Below are 18689 nucleotides of genomic sequence, written 5' to 3' on the forward strand. Positions count from 1 at the left end.
GATAACTCCTCCAGAATTACAGACAAGATTTAAAAATTAGAATTTGCAGGTATGGTGATTTAAGTAAATCAAATATATAGTATAAACAAAAAAGCAGAGTAAATAGGAAAATACTGCATAGCTTTTCAAACGAATTATTTCCCAGCTCTACTCTTAAACTGTTCTAGAAACTTCATATATCATTCCATTTACTAAAATTTCATTTGTATAGTAATTTTCATGGGAACAACTGATGCATTAAATGAGTCAATCCTTTCAGAAAAATTACACAACTTAAATGTCTAACAAAATGCACGTCTATTTTCAATAAAGTATCATTAACTAGGATGTCACTGATTAGGAATCTGATTATTTCATTTTTAGCAGAAAGTTCCTCTTGACACTGTCTGAGCTTATTAAAATTTAATAATATTTTATGGTAGTTGAATGCAGATGCTAAAAAATCTTCAATTCTGAAATTTGCAAAGTGTAACTTTTCCTGGGGTAATATACATCAGTTTAAATATGATAATTATTGTTCATAAATATATTGTTAAAGCTCTAACTGAAGAAAACACAAATACACGTATTAGTTCTTACTTTAACTGTATGATAAGCTATTTTTTTAAACTGAAATCAGTAGCCTGGGTTTCTCACACACACTCCATCCCATATACATAGTGGTATGAAGAAAGAAAACTAGATAGTAAAAGGTATAAAATTTCATCCTGTGAAAATGTTTAATTACTGTATGTTAGGAACTAGCATTATGAAACTATAGTATTAGAGCAATAGCAGTAACAACATGATGAAAGTTGTTTGACTTAAGCTAGTAATATTATCACTTATTAAAATTCCTACATATCTATTTTAGTTTCTCAACATTATCACCATTAGTACACAATTATTTCTAAGCCTGAAGATTCATGAATCTTTAAAAGGAGCTTTATACTACTGAAAACTTAGGTTGGTTTTGTTTTGTTTTGTTTTCCATTTATCTCCCATATACTTTTTAAAAATACAAGCAAAAAAATGTGGCACAAAGTGTTAATGACCTTTCCACACCTAAAGTAAGATAAATGACATTCTAAAAAGTTTGGTTGTGATAAGACTATGGCTAACCAATCATAACTTCAGAATGCTTGTGTGACATCATAAAGACCTCCCTAGAATACTTTTCCTCCTACACCTACTTCAATTGTTCCCAGAAGTCTGGTAACAGAGTCAGAAAACTTTCTAACTAAACACCGATAAGACTTCATACAACTCACAATACTCTCTATATTGTGATCATCACAACAGCCAAGGTAAGAAAAAGATTTCACTGATTTTGGTCATTCTTGCTTTCTAATATTCAAAATTACTTAACTTTTTCAAAACTTAATCATATTTTATAAATTTCAGTTCAAAGGTTAAATAAAATGCTTAATATGACAAAAACCTTAATCTCTAAATAAATGCATATCCGTTGAGCAACAGTAAACAAGATTTAAATTTAAAATAACAAGGGTTGCATCATCTTTGACCCTGGTTACTGGTTTATCATTTTTGACTTTCATTTTTATTTTGCTTTTCAAAAATGAATTTCTGCCAACTAAAATATCTTTCAATTATGTTACCCTATTTGGTGGTAGTGGAGATTTTATTTCTTCACGCAAAAACAATGGCTTCATCTTGATATGTTACTGTGCTGAAAATCAGGATAGGACTGGGCTTCTATTTGCATCCGTGATACTATGAACAGTCATGTGATTGTAAAACATGCATATTGCTGGCATGACTATTCCAATATGATGATTCCTTACAGTAGATATTTAATAGAGTTTTAAACAATATAAAACAACCTACCTTTAAAATGTGTTTAAACACTTTTTCCCTCTCTATAAAGTCCACTAAACTTTTAACAAACACTTCTAAAAAGAATTCTAAGATTTAATAAATTCGGTTACTTATATGAAATCCAGCGTTATATCATGAATAACAAGTTTAGAAAATTTTAAACACCCATCAAAAACACATGTAAAGTTAGGGAATACTAATTCAGCATTTTTTTTTAAATAAAGAGACATTACTTTGGCAGAATATTCCTAAGTATCTCATTTGAGTTAATTTGATAAAATGTTTATTCTGCCTATTAATAATGAACATGCTGTTATCAAGTTACCATTCTCCATGGTTTCTCATTATTCTATCCTGCAATTAGAAGGGGGGAATGACAAGGGAGAAAGAAATTTTAAAAATGCCCAAAAATGAAGATGATACAATAAATTTTATGACCTCTGTTTGAATTCCACTTACTCTTGATATTACCAGTCCTCAGTTTAATATACAAAATGTGTCTTCCTTCTTAAATCTCTGCCAGGACACAAAGAGTATTACATCGATTTTATCTAATTTTTATTTTCATATGTATGCCACAAAATAAAATTTACCTCTAGAATTCTAAGTTCTTATGACAAATTAACTCTATTGCTTTTTACAGAAAAGAACTTATAATTTCACAAGCAGAATTCCTTCAGACATGCAAAAACATTTCTAATTTTTGTCTACCACTGAGGTACTCTAATTGTCTCCTATTATCTTTATACTCATAAAATGTTTTTCCTTTGCTATCATATAAAAGTCACTTGGTGCTGGTGTTTTATATATGTATATTTATGCATTTTTACACAAATACCTATCAAATTACATTCTCACACTTCAAATGAGATATTCATGAGCCCTTTTATGATACCAGAATTTCACCACGTCACATATTACTCCAAAAAGTTAATAATTTCTAGGAAGAGCACAAATTCTGCTATTAAAGCTATCCTTAGATTAAAAATGTGTACAGGTTAATAGAAATCAGTTACTGTGATTGTTGTTCAAATTTCAAACATAAATGCCCTAGTGCCAGACATTTTGTCCCAATTTATCTCTATCATAAGGTGAAATTTAAGTACTGCTTTTATTGCTGAAGACAGGATTTTTAAAACTAAGGGCTAAAAAAAAAAAGTATCAGATGAAATAGGAGAAATATGAAGGATGTTTTTAAATTATGAAAAATGTTTTAAAAACGTGAAAAAGCTAAAGTAAGTTGCTTTACTAAGTCAGTTACTATCATTTCCTAAAACGCAAATATCAAAATGTTTTTGACAGTGGACATAAAGGAAAATAATATTGTAGAAAAAAGTGCATTTGGTTATATATTTTTATATGTTATTTCTTATTCTAATTAATTGGAAATAGAACATCTGTATAAACAAAATATTTGTATAAAAATTTGTAAAAAAAAATAAACATTGTAATGTATTAAATGTATTATGTCATATATTGTGTAATGTGTTAAATTATTTAACACATTAAATGTTTAAGTAAAAATTAAATGTAAAGATTAGATTAACTCTCTAAGTTAGACTGTATATTTATTGCCAATTCTAGAAATAAAGAGGGTCCGTTAAAACTTCCTTCTTTATTATTGAACAATCTTCTAAATGTACTGCTGTATACAAATATTTCATTTGATCCTTTTAACTCCCTGTATGTTTGATGCTGCATCTCTATTTTACAAATTAGGAAACAGATGCAAAAAGGTGAATTACAAGGTCACAAAGCTAGGAAATGGTGGTACCTTGGCAGGAGCCGAAATTTTAGAACTCTAAACCACATGCACATCACATCCACTAATCAACATGGCTTAAAAATACATCATGACATTGGCAAAGCAAAATAAACTAAAAGACTTCAAATACTGTTAATGGTACTCTAAATGTAAAGTTAGAGGACACAAACTTCTATTTCAATTTGAAACCACTCCATTTCATTTAAAGCTATTTTACACATGGGGCATTATACCCTTAAAAACCTATATAATATCCTCCTAATCACTTTTAAAGTCAGGGATATTAGAAAGTTATAGATATCCTTGTTATTAAGCAATAAACCATGGAAGGCAAAACTCAAAATAACTGCACAGGCTTTAAAAACAATGTAACATGCTACAATCAATGTTTCCTTTTATTTGTTTCATTCCCAAAATATTCATGCCTTTAATCTATTTAGCCTATATGCCTAAAAACTAAGTTTAATTTCTCAAAACTTTTCACAAAAACCACAGTTCTGTACTATATTCCAGTTCCAATATTAAACCCTTACCTTTCCTCAATTTCATTACTGACCTCCTCACACTCTACCATTTAAAGTATTCCACCCCATTTATTGTGAAATGCTTGAAGAGAGGAATCTTGCCTTGTTATTTATGCTATGAAAATGACTCACTTAAATCTACCCAGTCAATTAACACTGCTGGTCAGAGCAGCAAAGGAATAAACCTAAAGGTTAAAAATCAAGGAAATAATCTATCTAAATTACAATTATGTAAATCAGATAATACATTGTCTCTCTGAACATTTCTAGAAATTGTACTTCAATATTCTTACCCTACATAATTCTGAAGCATGTATTACCAAATAAACACGTGAAAATGAAGCCTGGGCCTATGGCTCCACTCAAGTGCATTCACAGTCAACTGAGGACCTCTAGTGCTTTTATAAATGTACTCCACCTCAAGGACTTAAAAAAAAAAAAAAAAAAAAGACCAATTCACTCAGATTAGTGGGGGTATATTTAACTGGCATTCATTTTTCCTTAAAACTTCCCCCTACACTCCCTTCACACATGTTTTCCCCCAAAAGAAGAATATGAAGTCTCAACTACTATAGGGTTAAAAAGAATATTTTAACTGTGACTAAATTAATTTTAACATAATAAACAGATAACAAGGACAAGCTTACAGACAAAATAGCAACAGCAATGTGACAATTTCAAAGAGAAAAATCTCTCTATGCTGTTGTTTAACGGATCTTCCTCAAGGCAGAGCTTTACAGTGATAATGTCATTATGGGGTCAACTTAGAGGTTGAGATTTTTATATTTACACAATTCTTTTCATAACTAGGCAGAAGCAGCCTGAAGATTCTTTAAGATAGCCAGTGTGGACCAACAAAGTTGTGGAATACTGCTGCCACAAAGTAACTTCAAACAGAACCTCCAAGTTAGGCAATCTCAAACGGAAAAGTATTTCACCAAAGTGAACTTCTGGATGCCAACAGATTGATTATGAATCTAATGACGAACTGTCCTGATTTAATTCAACAAGTCAAAAAAATACATACACAATCACTTCCAGATTATCTGTGAAAATGACAGCGAAGAGTAAGACTAAATAAAACCCCAAAATGATCTTAATATACATATGTCTAATCTTCTGAACCAATTACATGGGAAAAATTCTTAGAAAGTATCTGTCAGACTATAGTGTTGGAATACTTGAATTTACTGGGAAAATATGCGCAGATTTACTAAAAGAATAAGCAGCCAAAAAGGAAGCAAAATTCTGAATTCCCCCAAATATAAAGAATCTCAGGAATTTATGGTTTCAGCAGAGAAAACACCCCCAAACAACTGAAGTTCAGAAAGTCATGCAAAACACTGAGGATGAAGATTACTGCTTACCATACACAGCATTGTTAAGGCTTCAATGTCCTAGCAAGTAATAAAGCAGACTACTAAAAGTTTTCCAAAGTCTACTGAGACTGAGGATTGTTTTGCACAAGAATGTATCTCATAAATTAAGAAACAGGAAACACTACAAAGTTAGGACCCCTGCAGAAGCTGACACAGTACCTGCCATCCAAAATGTTGCCTACCATGGCATATTAGTTGAAAGATTAGCATCCCATGTGGTTTGTCTCTTTCCTTTTTCTACTTCAAAGAAACAGAGTATTATCTTGAACTTGACAGTATTTACTTCTCAATTTCACTTTTTTGAGCAAATCAGGAAAAGTGGACAACCAAAAACTTTATAAATCCTACAAAGAATAGTAGAGTTATTCTTCCCATTCCTCTAAAAATTAGAATAGATCCCACAGACATACAACAAAATACTCTGTGGGTAACCTTCTGTCAAAAACTCCTATCAAAGAGTATTTCATAGTTTGAATATTCTGATTCTAGGGCCTGGGTGATGAATTAACTTTTAAAGTGTTCTATTCCTGCTGTCCCAAACAACTAATCTACACATTTCTTTTAAAAAGGGGAGCAGGGCTAATTTCTATCTCCATTGCTACTGGTGCCAGATGCAAGTTCACAACTTCCCAATACAATCTCTTTCTGATTATCCTAAATTAATGGAACTACTTTTTCTATGCCTTCCATCAAGTATTACTCTATTACCAGCTAAGGAATGGAGGGGTAAAAAAGACTGTAGGAGTTCTAACCTCATAGGATGTTGTGAGTGCAGAGAAAAGAATGGTAAACACCTGACAACCACGTCATAAATTATGATGCACGGAAGGTCACAGACAACTCTAAAGATAGGATTGTTCTGTTGCCACACGCTTTTCAATTTTCAATGTGCGACAGGAAGACCCATCTTCTAGGGATGAATTCTGGGTTAATTATCATCATACATATTTTGGAAGTTCAGTAGAATCAGGACTCAACACATTTCAGGTTGTGCACTGGGAAATAAATCAGGCCCAATAAACTGAAGGCATACAACTAACATTTCAGTATATAAAGCAGATTTGGTTTTGGTTTTAGCATAAGATTCTAAGCAGCTACAAATTAGTTTAGAATAACGACATATTTCTAAGTTTGACAGGAAACGACACTATTTTTGATTATTGGCTTTACACTCAATTTGTTTTCAGGAACATAGCTGCCTGTTGCCATGATATCATCTTTAAAGCATATTCATCATACTTTCATCAGAAGACTTCATCTTTCTAGGGCCTAACTGTTTATATTTCACAAACACCAAATACCCATCTGAACAAAGCCTCGTTCAGGTTAATGTTAATATTAACAACAACTTATGTAAGCTGTAATCCTCTGAGCTTCATTTCCTTCACCTGTAATAGAGACTTGAGAAGAATATTGGAGATTATGTGTTCAACTATCAAATTCTGTTATTCTAACTGGCTAATCTGTTAGCCACAGCACTAGAAAATTAACAATCTTCTGGAAACAGTAAAGTAAATCATAAGAATTCCTTGTTCAACTTCATTGATTTATTCAAATAGTAACAATCATGCACTGCATACTAGAACACAAAATAAACATGTGGTTCCTTATACTCATGAACTAGAAGCCTACTTGTGGGCAAGGACATGTAAATAAAAATTGTAGCACTGTTGAAATCGGTAACACTAAAACCCAACTGAAAACCAGCAGAGGTGACAACCAATTTTACCTTAATGAGTAATGGAAAGTTTCATTAGGAAGTGATATTTAAACTGGGCCTTAAGGATCAACTGAAGTTTGCCTGGCAAAGAATCAAAGGTAGACCGGGGGGGTGAAGGGTAGACATTCCAGGCAAAGCCAGAACAACATGTGCAAAAGACAGAATCAAAAAAGGCAATGAAGTATTTATGGAAAGGTGACATGTTTCATGTGACTGAAGTACCACTCATCAAAGTGTCAGGGGAGGGAATGACTCGTGTATACACATTTCGTGAGGAACAACTAGACAGCTTCTTCCTTTTCCATGTTTTATCTCAAAATAATTTACATTCAGAATTTTTAGACCATTTAAGTTGTGGGACTTAAATGTAAGTTCAAATAGGGATGACCAATGTTAGTTCGCATTCCTTTCTTAACTATTCTGTTATATATCCTCTTACAAACTAGTCAAATACATAAAAAAATTAATAATGGGATCCTCCCCACCATTACCCAATAGTATAAATTCATTATATCTATAACACACAAATACATATAAGCAGGAAAAAACTTTAAAAATTCATTTTCTTTAAAAAAAAAAAAAGCTTTTATTCCTATAGTATTTTATCTTAGGAATTCAAACAAAAGTAATTAAATTAAATAAACATATTTAAGCTGCTCTAAAATCTACTAAGTAGAGGGGTGTTATAAATTAACAGCCACTGGTGTGGGACAGTGAGGAATATATGCTACAAACATACATATGCCAGAGAAACACAGGCTGTAACCAAGTCTTTAAGAGAATGAAGTTTGATGTTAGTAAGTTGTTTGGATCTCCTCACTACATACCAATACCAGAAAGGAGGCCAGAGCCTACAGCCAAATGAAAACCCAGTCTAATATATGATTCAAACCTAACAGAGCCAAGATGAGGTACCAGAACTACAGAATGTAACCATATACCACACGGTGTTTTGGGAACACGAAATGCCTCCTTCTCCCTGATCATGCCTAAAATATATATTCCCCTCTCCCATTCTTTTAGTTCTCCCCTCTGCTCTCTTCAGCACTGGTCTCTCTCAGAAACGGAGCTTACTGGTTGAACTGGGTTTTCACATGATGTATACAGATTAGGGAGAAAATGAAACCTGGAAGCTGGGGAAGGTGGTAATATCTTGATCAACAGCTACATAACAACAAATGTTAACAGCCATGATCTCTGGGCAGTTGATTAAGGTTATATTTTATTCAATTTCTAATTGTTCTTGTTTCAAAATTTATATAGAAATATACTAATTGACAATAAAATATCCCCAAATCTTTGTAAACTATTATCTCCAGACATTCAATTTATAATTTCTAATCTCTAATTTTTCTATAATAATGCATTAAGTTTTATTTTGTCTCATTAATTACCACAATTAATTAGGCAGAAACTAATCAATTAATTAGGCAGAATAATTTATGGAAGCTCTGAAAAAAAGCAAACAGAAACCACTGCTCTTGAGTACAGGCCATTTCTAAATAACAACTACGTAGGGGCACCTGGGTGGCTCAGTTGGTTAAGCGTCCGTCTTCAGCTCAGGTCACGATCTCACGGTCGTGGGTTCAAGCCCCACATCAGGCTCTGTGCTGACAGCTCAGAGCCTGGAGCCTCCTTCAGATTCTGTGTGTGTGTCTCTCTCTCTCTGTCCCTCCCCGCTTGCACTCTCTCTCTCTCTCTCTCAAAAATAAACATTAAAAAAATTTTTTTAAATAAGAACTGTGTACACAGTGAGATAGTGATGGTTTTATTACTCTGCCTTCTGAGCCTGACAGTCTTCAGTATTTAATATCGTCTTGTTAAAACGTAACTCAAGACAGCATATGCTACAAAACTATAAAATCATAAAAAGGAATGACAAACATTTGAATCTATAGTTCTGATAAAAGACTTCTCATTTAACTATTTTATTTTGGACTAAAATCAACATCTGGAAAATAATTTATTGTATGCATTTCTTTTTATCAGATTTTCTCTGAAGCTATCAATGCACTAATGTTCACAACAATAATGCTCTCAGAGAAATAGTCTTAATAAAACTATGTATGTGAGAACTTTTGCTCAAGGGAATAGTGGAAAATGAGCTGCACCCTAAACCTAACTATACTGCTAGTCATTTTGAGAGGACGGGGCAAAAACTGCAGTCATTAACATTCCGAACACAAGACGAATGAGACATCACGGTGACCCTACCAAAAAAGACACACACTCAGGACAGATATAGGGAAACACGTACGTGCGTGTGTGTGTATGCATGAATATTTGATGTCATATCAATATGTACATATTTGATGTCATAAATACAAATAACAATGAAGAAGATGAATTAATAACAAAATTGTGTTTTTACCTGTTCAGAGAATAGGTTACACATATGATCCTAATCCATTCACTATTTTATCATTCCAGGCTACCTAACGGAAGACAGTGATTGAGCTCACAACTGGCTGCCAGCTTTTACCTTCCTCTTCACCATTTAAAACTTCAGACTTCCTGCTTTCCTTGCATCATGGAGAAAGTCCAATACCTCACTCGCTCTGCTATAAGAAGAGCTTCAACCATTGAAATGCCTCAACAAGCACGTCAAAATCTCCAGAACCTATTTATAAATTTCTGTCTCATTTTAATATGTCTCTTGTTGATCTGCATCATTGTGATGCTTCTCTGAAGTTCTGCTGCAATCCCCAGTGATGCAACTTGTCACCAACAGCATAAAATCTGTCATCCCATGAAGAACGGGAAATAACTACATACCAGACCACTTCCTAAGTAGAAGAATTTCTTTGTGAAAAGGTCAAGATTCAGAACAAAACAATTATTAGCAAATGTATTCATCTGTGGGATCTTGTAAACATGAAAGGAGCTTTATTTTCAAAAATTAACTTCAAAATGACTATAAGTGTGTATAATGTAACTATCAAATTCCTTTACAGAGCTTGTAAGTTTCTATCCCAAATTTCTTCTGAGGATGAACTAGAAGTTTAGTTTTGAAACTGCACTGTTAACCCGTTCACTTCACCTATAAAGCATTAGCTTCACTTTTTGGGGTAAATGTATATTGTACTGCAAAAGCCTCTCCGATGTTTAAGTATTTTTCAGGTTTTCACCAAGTTTGTACCAAACTAATCACTCAAATGAAGTGTCATCATTTGAAATAGCCTATGGATTCCTCACATCATTTACTTTTGTTATTATCATTCAGAAGTCTTTGTAGTAACTCTCAAAACCTACATTTTAAAACAGAAATTGTATTCTTTCTCTACACTACACTAACATTTTTAAGCTTTATGAAAAACAAATATGAAAAGGCAAGGCCATACGCTTACATAAATAAAATTTCTCTTATTTTTTTCAAAGAATTACAGAATTCTAGTATACGTAGGCTAACAATAACTCTATCCTCTCTAGTACATTATGATCGTCAGATGAGAACTACTGGTTAATTTAACAACTGATAGTATAATTAGCCATAATTATTAATACACTACTAGAATTTAACCTTAATTTAAGGCACTATAGTTGATCATCTGAGTATATAACTTACTACACTATGTCTTTTGAATCATGAAAGCTTAACACTTTAGAATGATTTTATAGATTGTCTTCTATTCTAACCTCATACTCAATGTAGGCAAGGAAAATAATTTTTAAAAGAATAAAAGAAATATATATTATTTAAAGCATTTAAAAAATAAAAATTTGGGTTCCCCCAAATTAATTATTTGATCACATTTTGACACAAACTTCTTGTCCTACCGTTTATTAAGAGGATATAGCTATTTTCCTTAATCTATCAACCAGATGGTCAATACCTACCTACTTGGCAGGCCATTCTACCATGCTAAGTTATAAATCCAGCAATGCTAATCTACAATTATTTTCTTGCTGAATACATTTTCAATTTCCCCTGTGATCATTTAAAAATACCTTCCAACTCATAATGGAAGTTAAAAAAAAAAAGTGGTGTTGGAAAATACATTCACCAAAATGTCATGATTTAAGTAATCTGACTCAGTTTAAAATCAGGCCTAAAGTAATTTATACCTATACTGCATAATCCAATAATTTTAGCTTCAATTCAAGACATATTACTAATATAGCAATTACTAAAAGAGTAGAAAACACATAATTTACTGACTTGCCAAAATGAGGTTACTAAAAGAATTTGAAAAGTCAGTATACCAACTCTGGTTTGTAGTACAAGTGCTACTAACAGTGTGGTCTAGGAGACACTGCTTTTTTTCTGGGCATCTGAGAGGTACTGGAGATGGGGAGGGAGACAGTTTTGGTTCACTGATATCTGAGAAAAGAGGAAAAAGGGATCTCATACTGACAGGGAGATTTCTTCAGCAAAGCCTCATCTATGGTCTGGAAATCCCTAACATCAATTAAAAAGCTTATAAATAACAAGCAATACATTTACCTCACTGGTGTCAGTAATAACTTATGAAAAAAGTAACCAAGTTCTATTATTAGCTGCACTGATCTTAAAAATAAGTGGAAAATTCGAAATGCCAAATTTTATGCCTTCCATTATATTGTTCTCTCTAACATCAACATCAAACTATAAAATGTGAAGTCATGGGGTTTTTCCTAAGTAAAACAGAAGTAAGTTTTTTGTTTTCATTCTGCCCTTAACAGAAATTAAAATCTTTTTCTTGAAAATTACAGAATACTGTAACTCAGACTATAATATAGAACAAAAAGCTATTCTTTAAATGGAACTTATTTATTCTGTTTATCATGATATGTAAAGAGTAAGAAATAATAAAACAATGTATTTAAAATTTTTTAAATATCAAATGTTCTTTCTCCTGTAGAATAAATTCTACTCTTAATTTACAGGGTACTAAAAATGAACCAATTTTTCAATGTTTAATGTTCCTTTTATACTTTAGCTGGTTCAAAATGTTTGTTTAATGTAAACCACCTACAATAAAAAGAACTGTTTTGAACTCGGTGAAATCTCTCTTTAATAAACTCATAATTGATATGACCATAAAACAATCTAATTATAAGTAGTTTTGATCTTGTAGGTTTTCAGTGGCTTTTCTCAAATAAAATAAGATCAAGATTTCCTGATACAGACACAAGAGGGCAGACCTACATAAAGTAATGAATTTCCTATTGTCTAGATTTTTACTTCTCCTTTTGATTATTTTTTAGACTTCAGGCAAAGTGGGAAAATAATAAATTTTCAGAAAATATTTGCTCTGCCGGTAAGTAAAAGCACAACTTTGAAACGCATAAAATTATATGCCAATACTATGTAGAAAAATTGAAAGGTTAAAGTCAAACACATTACTAATTTACTACAGCATGTATACAAAACCAATCATATGCTTTTTAGCTACCTATTAAATGTATCACAATCTCACATCCTAACTATTTAGACTGTCATAGGGTCCACATCTTTCAATGCACAGTTACATTTTTTTAACCAATAAAAACAAACAAAAAATTAAACAATACAAAAATAAGAAAAAAAGAAAACTTTTTTTTCATAGTATGTAATAGAGTACAAAAAACACTCTCATGTTAAAAATAAAACTTTTTCAGGGGCGCCTGGGTGGCTCAGTGAGTTAAGCCTCCAACTTTGGCTCAGGTCATTATCTCACCTATCCTGAGTTTGAGCCCCACATCAGGCTCGCTGCTATCAGCACAGAGCCCACTTGCGATCCTGTCTCTCTCCCTCTGCCCCTCGCTGACTCGAGCTCTCTCTGTCAAAATAAATAAATAAATAAATAAAGATTTAAAAAAAGGGGGTGCCTGGGTGGCTCAGTCAGTTGAGCATCCAACTTCGGCTCAGGTCATGATCTCACAGCTTGTGAGTTCAAGCCCCATGTCGGGCTCTGTGCTGACAGCTCAGAGCCTGGAGCCTGCTTCGTATTCTGTGTCTCGCTCTCTCTCTGCCCCTAACCCACTCACATTCTGTCTCTGTCTTTCTCAAAAATAACCATTAAAAAATAATAAAAAAATAAAATAAATAAAACTTTTTTCAATCTCTTATCATGTTAAACAAAAACCAAGTCATTTCACTTTAAGTCATTTGATCAAATTTTTATTTACATTTTTGATTTATATAAATTTTCCAGAAAAAATGTTGAAATCATTAGGTGTCAATATCTTGGCTGATCAAGCCCCTGCATGATTTAATTAGGAAGAAAATCCTATCTTCCTCTTTTTAATAATTGCAACCCAGAACTTAGAAACATCCTAGGGAATATAAGAGAAAAAAAGAATAAACAACTTTGTCCATAAAGAGCCCATTTCTTCACTACTACCTGAGAGACGCACTGTGAGCTTATAGGAACCCAATGGATACTGTTTTATACAGAGGTATACAATTTCCATTCCCATCCCATTCCCCTGCTCCCCACAGAAGAAATACAAGAGGGACATAGTAAGGGATACATTCTCTCCAAAGAGAAGACAAGACTTTGTTGTTTGTTTTTCTCTTCTATCATAGTCCTTGTAGGGTCAGAGAGATTTGGGGAAGGGTGACAGGAGAGGGACAACATAGTACAGAGAAAAGACCCAAAGACAGTTTGCACATGGAGGTGTATATATATTCTAACCACCTCAAGGCACAGATGGCTTCTCTTCATTCACAAAGGAAACGTTTCAGAGTACTATACTACCTGCACTCTGATTTAGCAGGAAATCATGGGAAGCAAGGAACAGCATGAACATTAGACTGCGAGGCTAAGTCAATGATTATCCCTAAGAAGAGCAAAACTTCCGCATTACAATAGTAACCTTTTGAGGGACAAAAGCAGTGGAAAAAAAACCTGTTAAGATCAAATGAGATAAGCTAAAGTTCTATATAAATGTATGGTGGTATTAGATTGTGACTCTCAGCCAAATTCCTTTCCATAGTTGTAAAAAGACGGTTTTTTCATGGTGAGAGTTTAGTAGTTGTGCTTGCAAATCATACACATTCTCCCAATTTATCAGATGAGCCAATCCTCATTACGGCTCTTCCCTTTATATAAAAATTAGACTAAAAGGAAGTCAAATTTTTTTAAGTCTTTTAAGAAACAATTAAGATGAGAACTTTTATAATAAAGGCAGCACTTAGAGGCTCCAAGGAGAAGGCACTGAAGACTTCTTCTGTAATAGTCCAAGAAGGGAATAAGAGAAGTGATCATTTAAACATAGCAACTGAAGTGTCTTAAGTGTTCTTTACCTGGTTTCATCGTTCTACTACAAAACTTAAGAGCACTACAAAGAAACCATCCCAAATATGGTTAATCAAAAGGCAGGACATTCCAGGGCGTGTGCAACTTTTGTCCCTTTGTAGCCTGCTTCCTCTACATGTACTAGGGAGAAGATTTAAAAAGAAGTCTGGCTCTACAGTGCACCTCCAAGCTCCCTAGCCTCTCTGCACTGCTTCAAGATTGGGACAAACCTAGTTTACAGCAGAGGTTTCTCTGAGCAGAATGAGTGAATTAGGACTTCTTTCAATTCAATTCATCCAATTTTCTCAGTTACCTTTCTATCATACCTACTAAGTTAGGTTATCACAACCTACTAAAGGTTCAGCACCCTGTGAACTACTACAATTCTGTGCAAAAATACCCGCTGGAAAAGTATATGCCTGATCCCTGTTCTCCTATAATCACAAAGCAGTTGAGAACTAAAATATAACAGGGGCGCCTGGGTGGCTCAGTCAGTTAAGCATCTGACTTCAGCTAAGATCATGATTTCGGGGTTCATGAGCTCAGCCCCCGAGTTAGGCTCTGTGCTGACAGCTCAGAGCCTGGAGCCTGCTTCAGATTCTGTGTCTCCCTCTCTCTGCCCCTCCCCGTCATGTTCTGTGTGTGTGTGTCTCTCTCAAAAATAAAATTAAAAAACTTTTTAATTAAAAAATAAAATACAATAGTCTTTTAAAAATTACACTTCCTATCTTTCAATCACTTGAACTGATAAATCACAAGTCTAGTTAAGTTGCTCTTTTCTGATTTGTAGTTCAGACATCATAATAATGCTTGTTTGGTTATGTGATTTGAATATACATAATCAAGACTATAAGCAGTCTTGCCCAAAACAAGAGTAAGGAAGGCACAAGGGACGTGTTAAGGATTCTCTTGTGAATGCAGCACAACAGGGTGTGTGTACGTTTTGGGACTATACTCAGATTTGTGAGGTTTCTAGATAAGTGATCTCCTTATCCTTCGATAGAATATATTCCTTTAATCTTTATTATTTTTTATCAGTAGCAGTAATGAATAGTAATTTTAAATGTTTTCTCTAAGGGAAAGTTTGTAATTTCTGACAGAATTAATTTCAGAAAATTACTGTTTCAGTAATACTGTTTCAGAAAATACTGTTAATAAAAAATGGATGATAGAATTTACAGAAAATTCTACAGATAATTGCTTTCCCAGTTAAAATGAGCTGTGGAAATTATCTTGGAATAGAAAACATTTCCAGATCAAAAAAATGTACACATTTACATGTTACTTTAGGGGATACACACCCATTTTATTTATATGTGATATTTTATAAAGTGCTTTCCTCAAACTGATTAATAAATCTTGACACCCAACTTAATCTTTTTAAAATAAGCACACCTCTATTTTATAAACCTAATAAATTTCAAACACCACCAAAACTTTATAAATAACTTTACTTCCACTTTCTCATTTCATAGATGAAGAAATGAGAAGACATGCACATGGCCAACATATACATGAAAAGGTGCTCAACATCACTATCAGCAAAATGCATATCAAAACCACAATGAGGTTATCACCTCACACCTGTGAGAACGGTGATCAAAAAGACAAGAGATAATAAGTGTTGGTGAAGATATGGAGAGAAAAGAACCCTTGTGTAGTGTTGGTGGGAATGTAAATTTATGCAGCCATTATGGGAAACAGTGTGGGTGGTTCCTCAAAAAATGAAAAATTAAAAAATTCTCCTTCTGGGTATTTATCTGAAAGAAATAGAAACACTAACTCCCCAAAATATATGCACTCCTATGTCCACTACAGCTCTAATTACAACAGCCAAGACATGAAAGCAACCTTACGTGCTCACTGATGATTGACTGGATAAACAAAATGTGGTACATATACAACACAATATTATTCAGTCATTAAAAAAAAAATGGAATCTTGCCATTTGTGACATGAATGTACCTTAAGGGCATTATGCTAAGTGAATTACATCAAAGACAAATACCATATGATGTTTTACATGTAGAACCTTAAAAAAAAAAAAATCACAGATATAGAGAACTGACTGGTGGTTGCCATGGGCTGGGGGTGAGCAAAATAGGTGAAAGGAATCAAAAGACAAACTTCCAGCTATGAAATACATAAGTCATGAGGATGTGACTTGTACAGCATCATATACACCATGATGACTATAATTAATAATATAGTATTATATATTTGAAAGTTGCTATGAGAAAATCTTACAAGTTCTCACAAGGGGGAAAAAAATGGAACCTATGCATAGTGAGGGACGTTAACCAGACTTAAATTTATTGTGGTGATAAGGTCACAAAACATACATAGCAGATCATTATGATGTAGAATTGACACTAATGTAATGTTATGTGTCAATTATATCTCAAGAAAAAAAAAAGAAGAAAGGGAAAAGAAACTAAGACCCAAAGAAATGAAGTATTAAATGACAGGTAGAAAATCATCCAGGTTCTGAATTTGATAGAACCAGAAATAAAATCCAAGACCTCATACTGCAGAATTACTGTTTTTCCAATTATACTGTGCCAGTCCCCATATCTGTTTCAAGTTTCTTTAAATTAAGTATATTTTTTTTTATTTTTATGCCCACTTAACAAATGAGAAGGAAAGTGAAAACTAAGTTAGGTACAAGATTTTAAATTTTCCATGTTAATCAGCCTCAAGTATTTGTTTAACTTTTGTTTATCCAAACAATACTTTGGGAGTTTATACCTTTTATAAACTTGTAGCAACTTTTATAAACTTAGTAACTTGTAGGAAAGAGGAAAAACAAAACCATCTGTGTCTGTGGACACACTGTCATACGCTTACTGCAAGTGTGCTACTGTACTCATAACATCCACTGGAGGGAAGCAAACACTAGACTTTGAGCCATACCTGCACTGGTGTTTCATTTTCTTGTCGAAACTCTTCAATTTGCTGCTGTTGCCAAGGAGCTAAACTGTAAGAGTCCTCTGTAGTTCTATTTTCCAATGGGTTTGTCCGCAACTGCTCCGTAAGCCACATCTGTGTCCTCACAGAAGGTTGAATGGGGACTCCACCTACTGCCTGTTGACCAAGCAGTAAATATTTCGGAGGTTCAAAAGCCTCTGCATTTGTCATAATGGGCTTGCTTTCAGGTAAGGCACTGTATGTCATGTCTAAGGTCTGTCTCCTAAGGGTGGAGGAGGAAGCTCTAAAGTCGTCTTTGCTACAGCTCTCAAATTTATATTTGCAGTCCAGAGTTGACGATCGTTTTTTATTTATTTCCTTGTCTTCTAGTTTAAGCATCTCCATACTATCATGTAAGCAGCTAGGCCCAATTGTTCTTAGTTGCGAGGTTAAAACCTTGCCTCTCCCTGTCTTTTCCAAACCACTCCTTGACTCTTCAGTGTGTACAATGCCACCCTGGCTGAAGTTATCCGGGGCAGTGAGTTTGGATAAAGATGACCATTTCCGGAGGGGCCGGAAGTCCTTCATGTCTAGTGAAGAGTCCTGTTCTCCCCTACTGTGGTTTCCCAATGCTTGCATGAGGCTAGTACTCCATTTTGAGCCATCTGACGTCAATGATTCCCTGTGTTTGGAAACTGTAGCGCTGGAGTTAGACGGCATGACATGGGCAGTAGGAAGAGTAACCAACGACCGACTAGGCTTAAAAGATAATGTGCCACTTGAAGTTGAATGATCTGGAAAGAGAAAAGAATGTCAAATTAGTTATAATTAATGGGGGTGGGGGGGAAGGGTCTAAATGTGAAATGCCAAAACAAATATCTGAATATGGTTTCCCAGCACAAGTTTTTCAGAGATACTTTATCAAAATGAGTTTATTATCATTATGTTTACCTGAAATAAACCAAACATACTTTCAAATATTATTTTCTAAAAATGGATACACAATGGAATATATGCCCATTTACTATCTACTTACAGATGACAAAGGACTAGAAAACAGGTTTATAGTCACCTTATTTAATTATTTTTACTTTTTTAAAAGAAAAATCCATCTCCTCACTGAGAGGTCTTATTCATCATCCAGCCCAGAAAAAACTTTACCAGAAAATGTATTTTTCATGGTCTTTCCTGAACTGTGGAAATCTATGCCACACTTAAACATTTTAGCACCTGCCCAAACTCTAATTCAAATCAGAAATATGGGTAGGGTGCCTCAGTGGCTTAGTGGGTTAAACGTCCAACTCCTGATTTCGGCTGAGGTCATGATCTTGCACTTCATGAGTTCAAGCCCCATACCGGCCTCTGCACTAAAGG

General features: G+C 33.8%; 2 protein-coding genes across 4 annotated transcripts in view; one reads left to right on the plus strand and one right to left on the minus strand.

The window, feature by feature from the left end:
* Positions 1 to 18689, minus strand: part of CEP85L (centrosomal protein 85 like) — a 170909-nt gene that overhangs the window by 102911 nt on the left and 49309 nt on the right. For all 3 annotated transcript variants that reach the window (XM_045057959.1, XM_045057958.1, XM_045057957.1), the window contains exon 3: positions 17322 to 18109. In XM_045057959.1, coding sequence (XP_044913894.1) covers positions 17322 to 18109 — 788 coding nt within the window. The remainder of the gene's footprint in view (positions 1 to 17321; positions 18110 to 18689) is intronic.
* Positions 1130 to 12187, plus strand: PLN (phospholamban). Its single transcript, XM_003986508.6, has 2 exons — positions 1130 to 1286; positions 9637 to 12187. The coding sequence occupies exon 2, from the start codon at positions 9737 to 9739 to the stop codon at positions 9893 to 9895; it is 159 nt and encodes a 52-aa protein (XP_003986557.1). The 5' UTR covers positions 1130 to 1286; positions 9637 to 9736; the 3' UTR covers positions 9896 to 12187.

This window comes from Felis catus, chromosome B2, assembly GCF_018350175.1.
Source record: "Felis catus isolate Fca126 chromosome B2, F.catus_Fca126_mat1.0, whole genome shotgun sequence".
In the NCBI taxonomy this organism is placed as follows: Eukaryota; Metazoa; Chordata; class Mammalia; order Carnivora; family Felidae; genus Felis; species Felis catus.

What these genes read in the sequence shown, in the direction of transcription:
- PLN (XM_003986508.6), top strand. Translation starts at nt 9,737, where the DNA reads ATGGAGAAAGTCCAATACCTCACTCGCTCTGCTATAAGAAGAGCTTCA.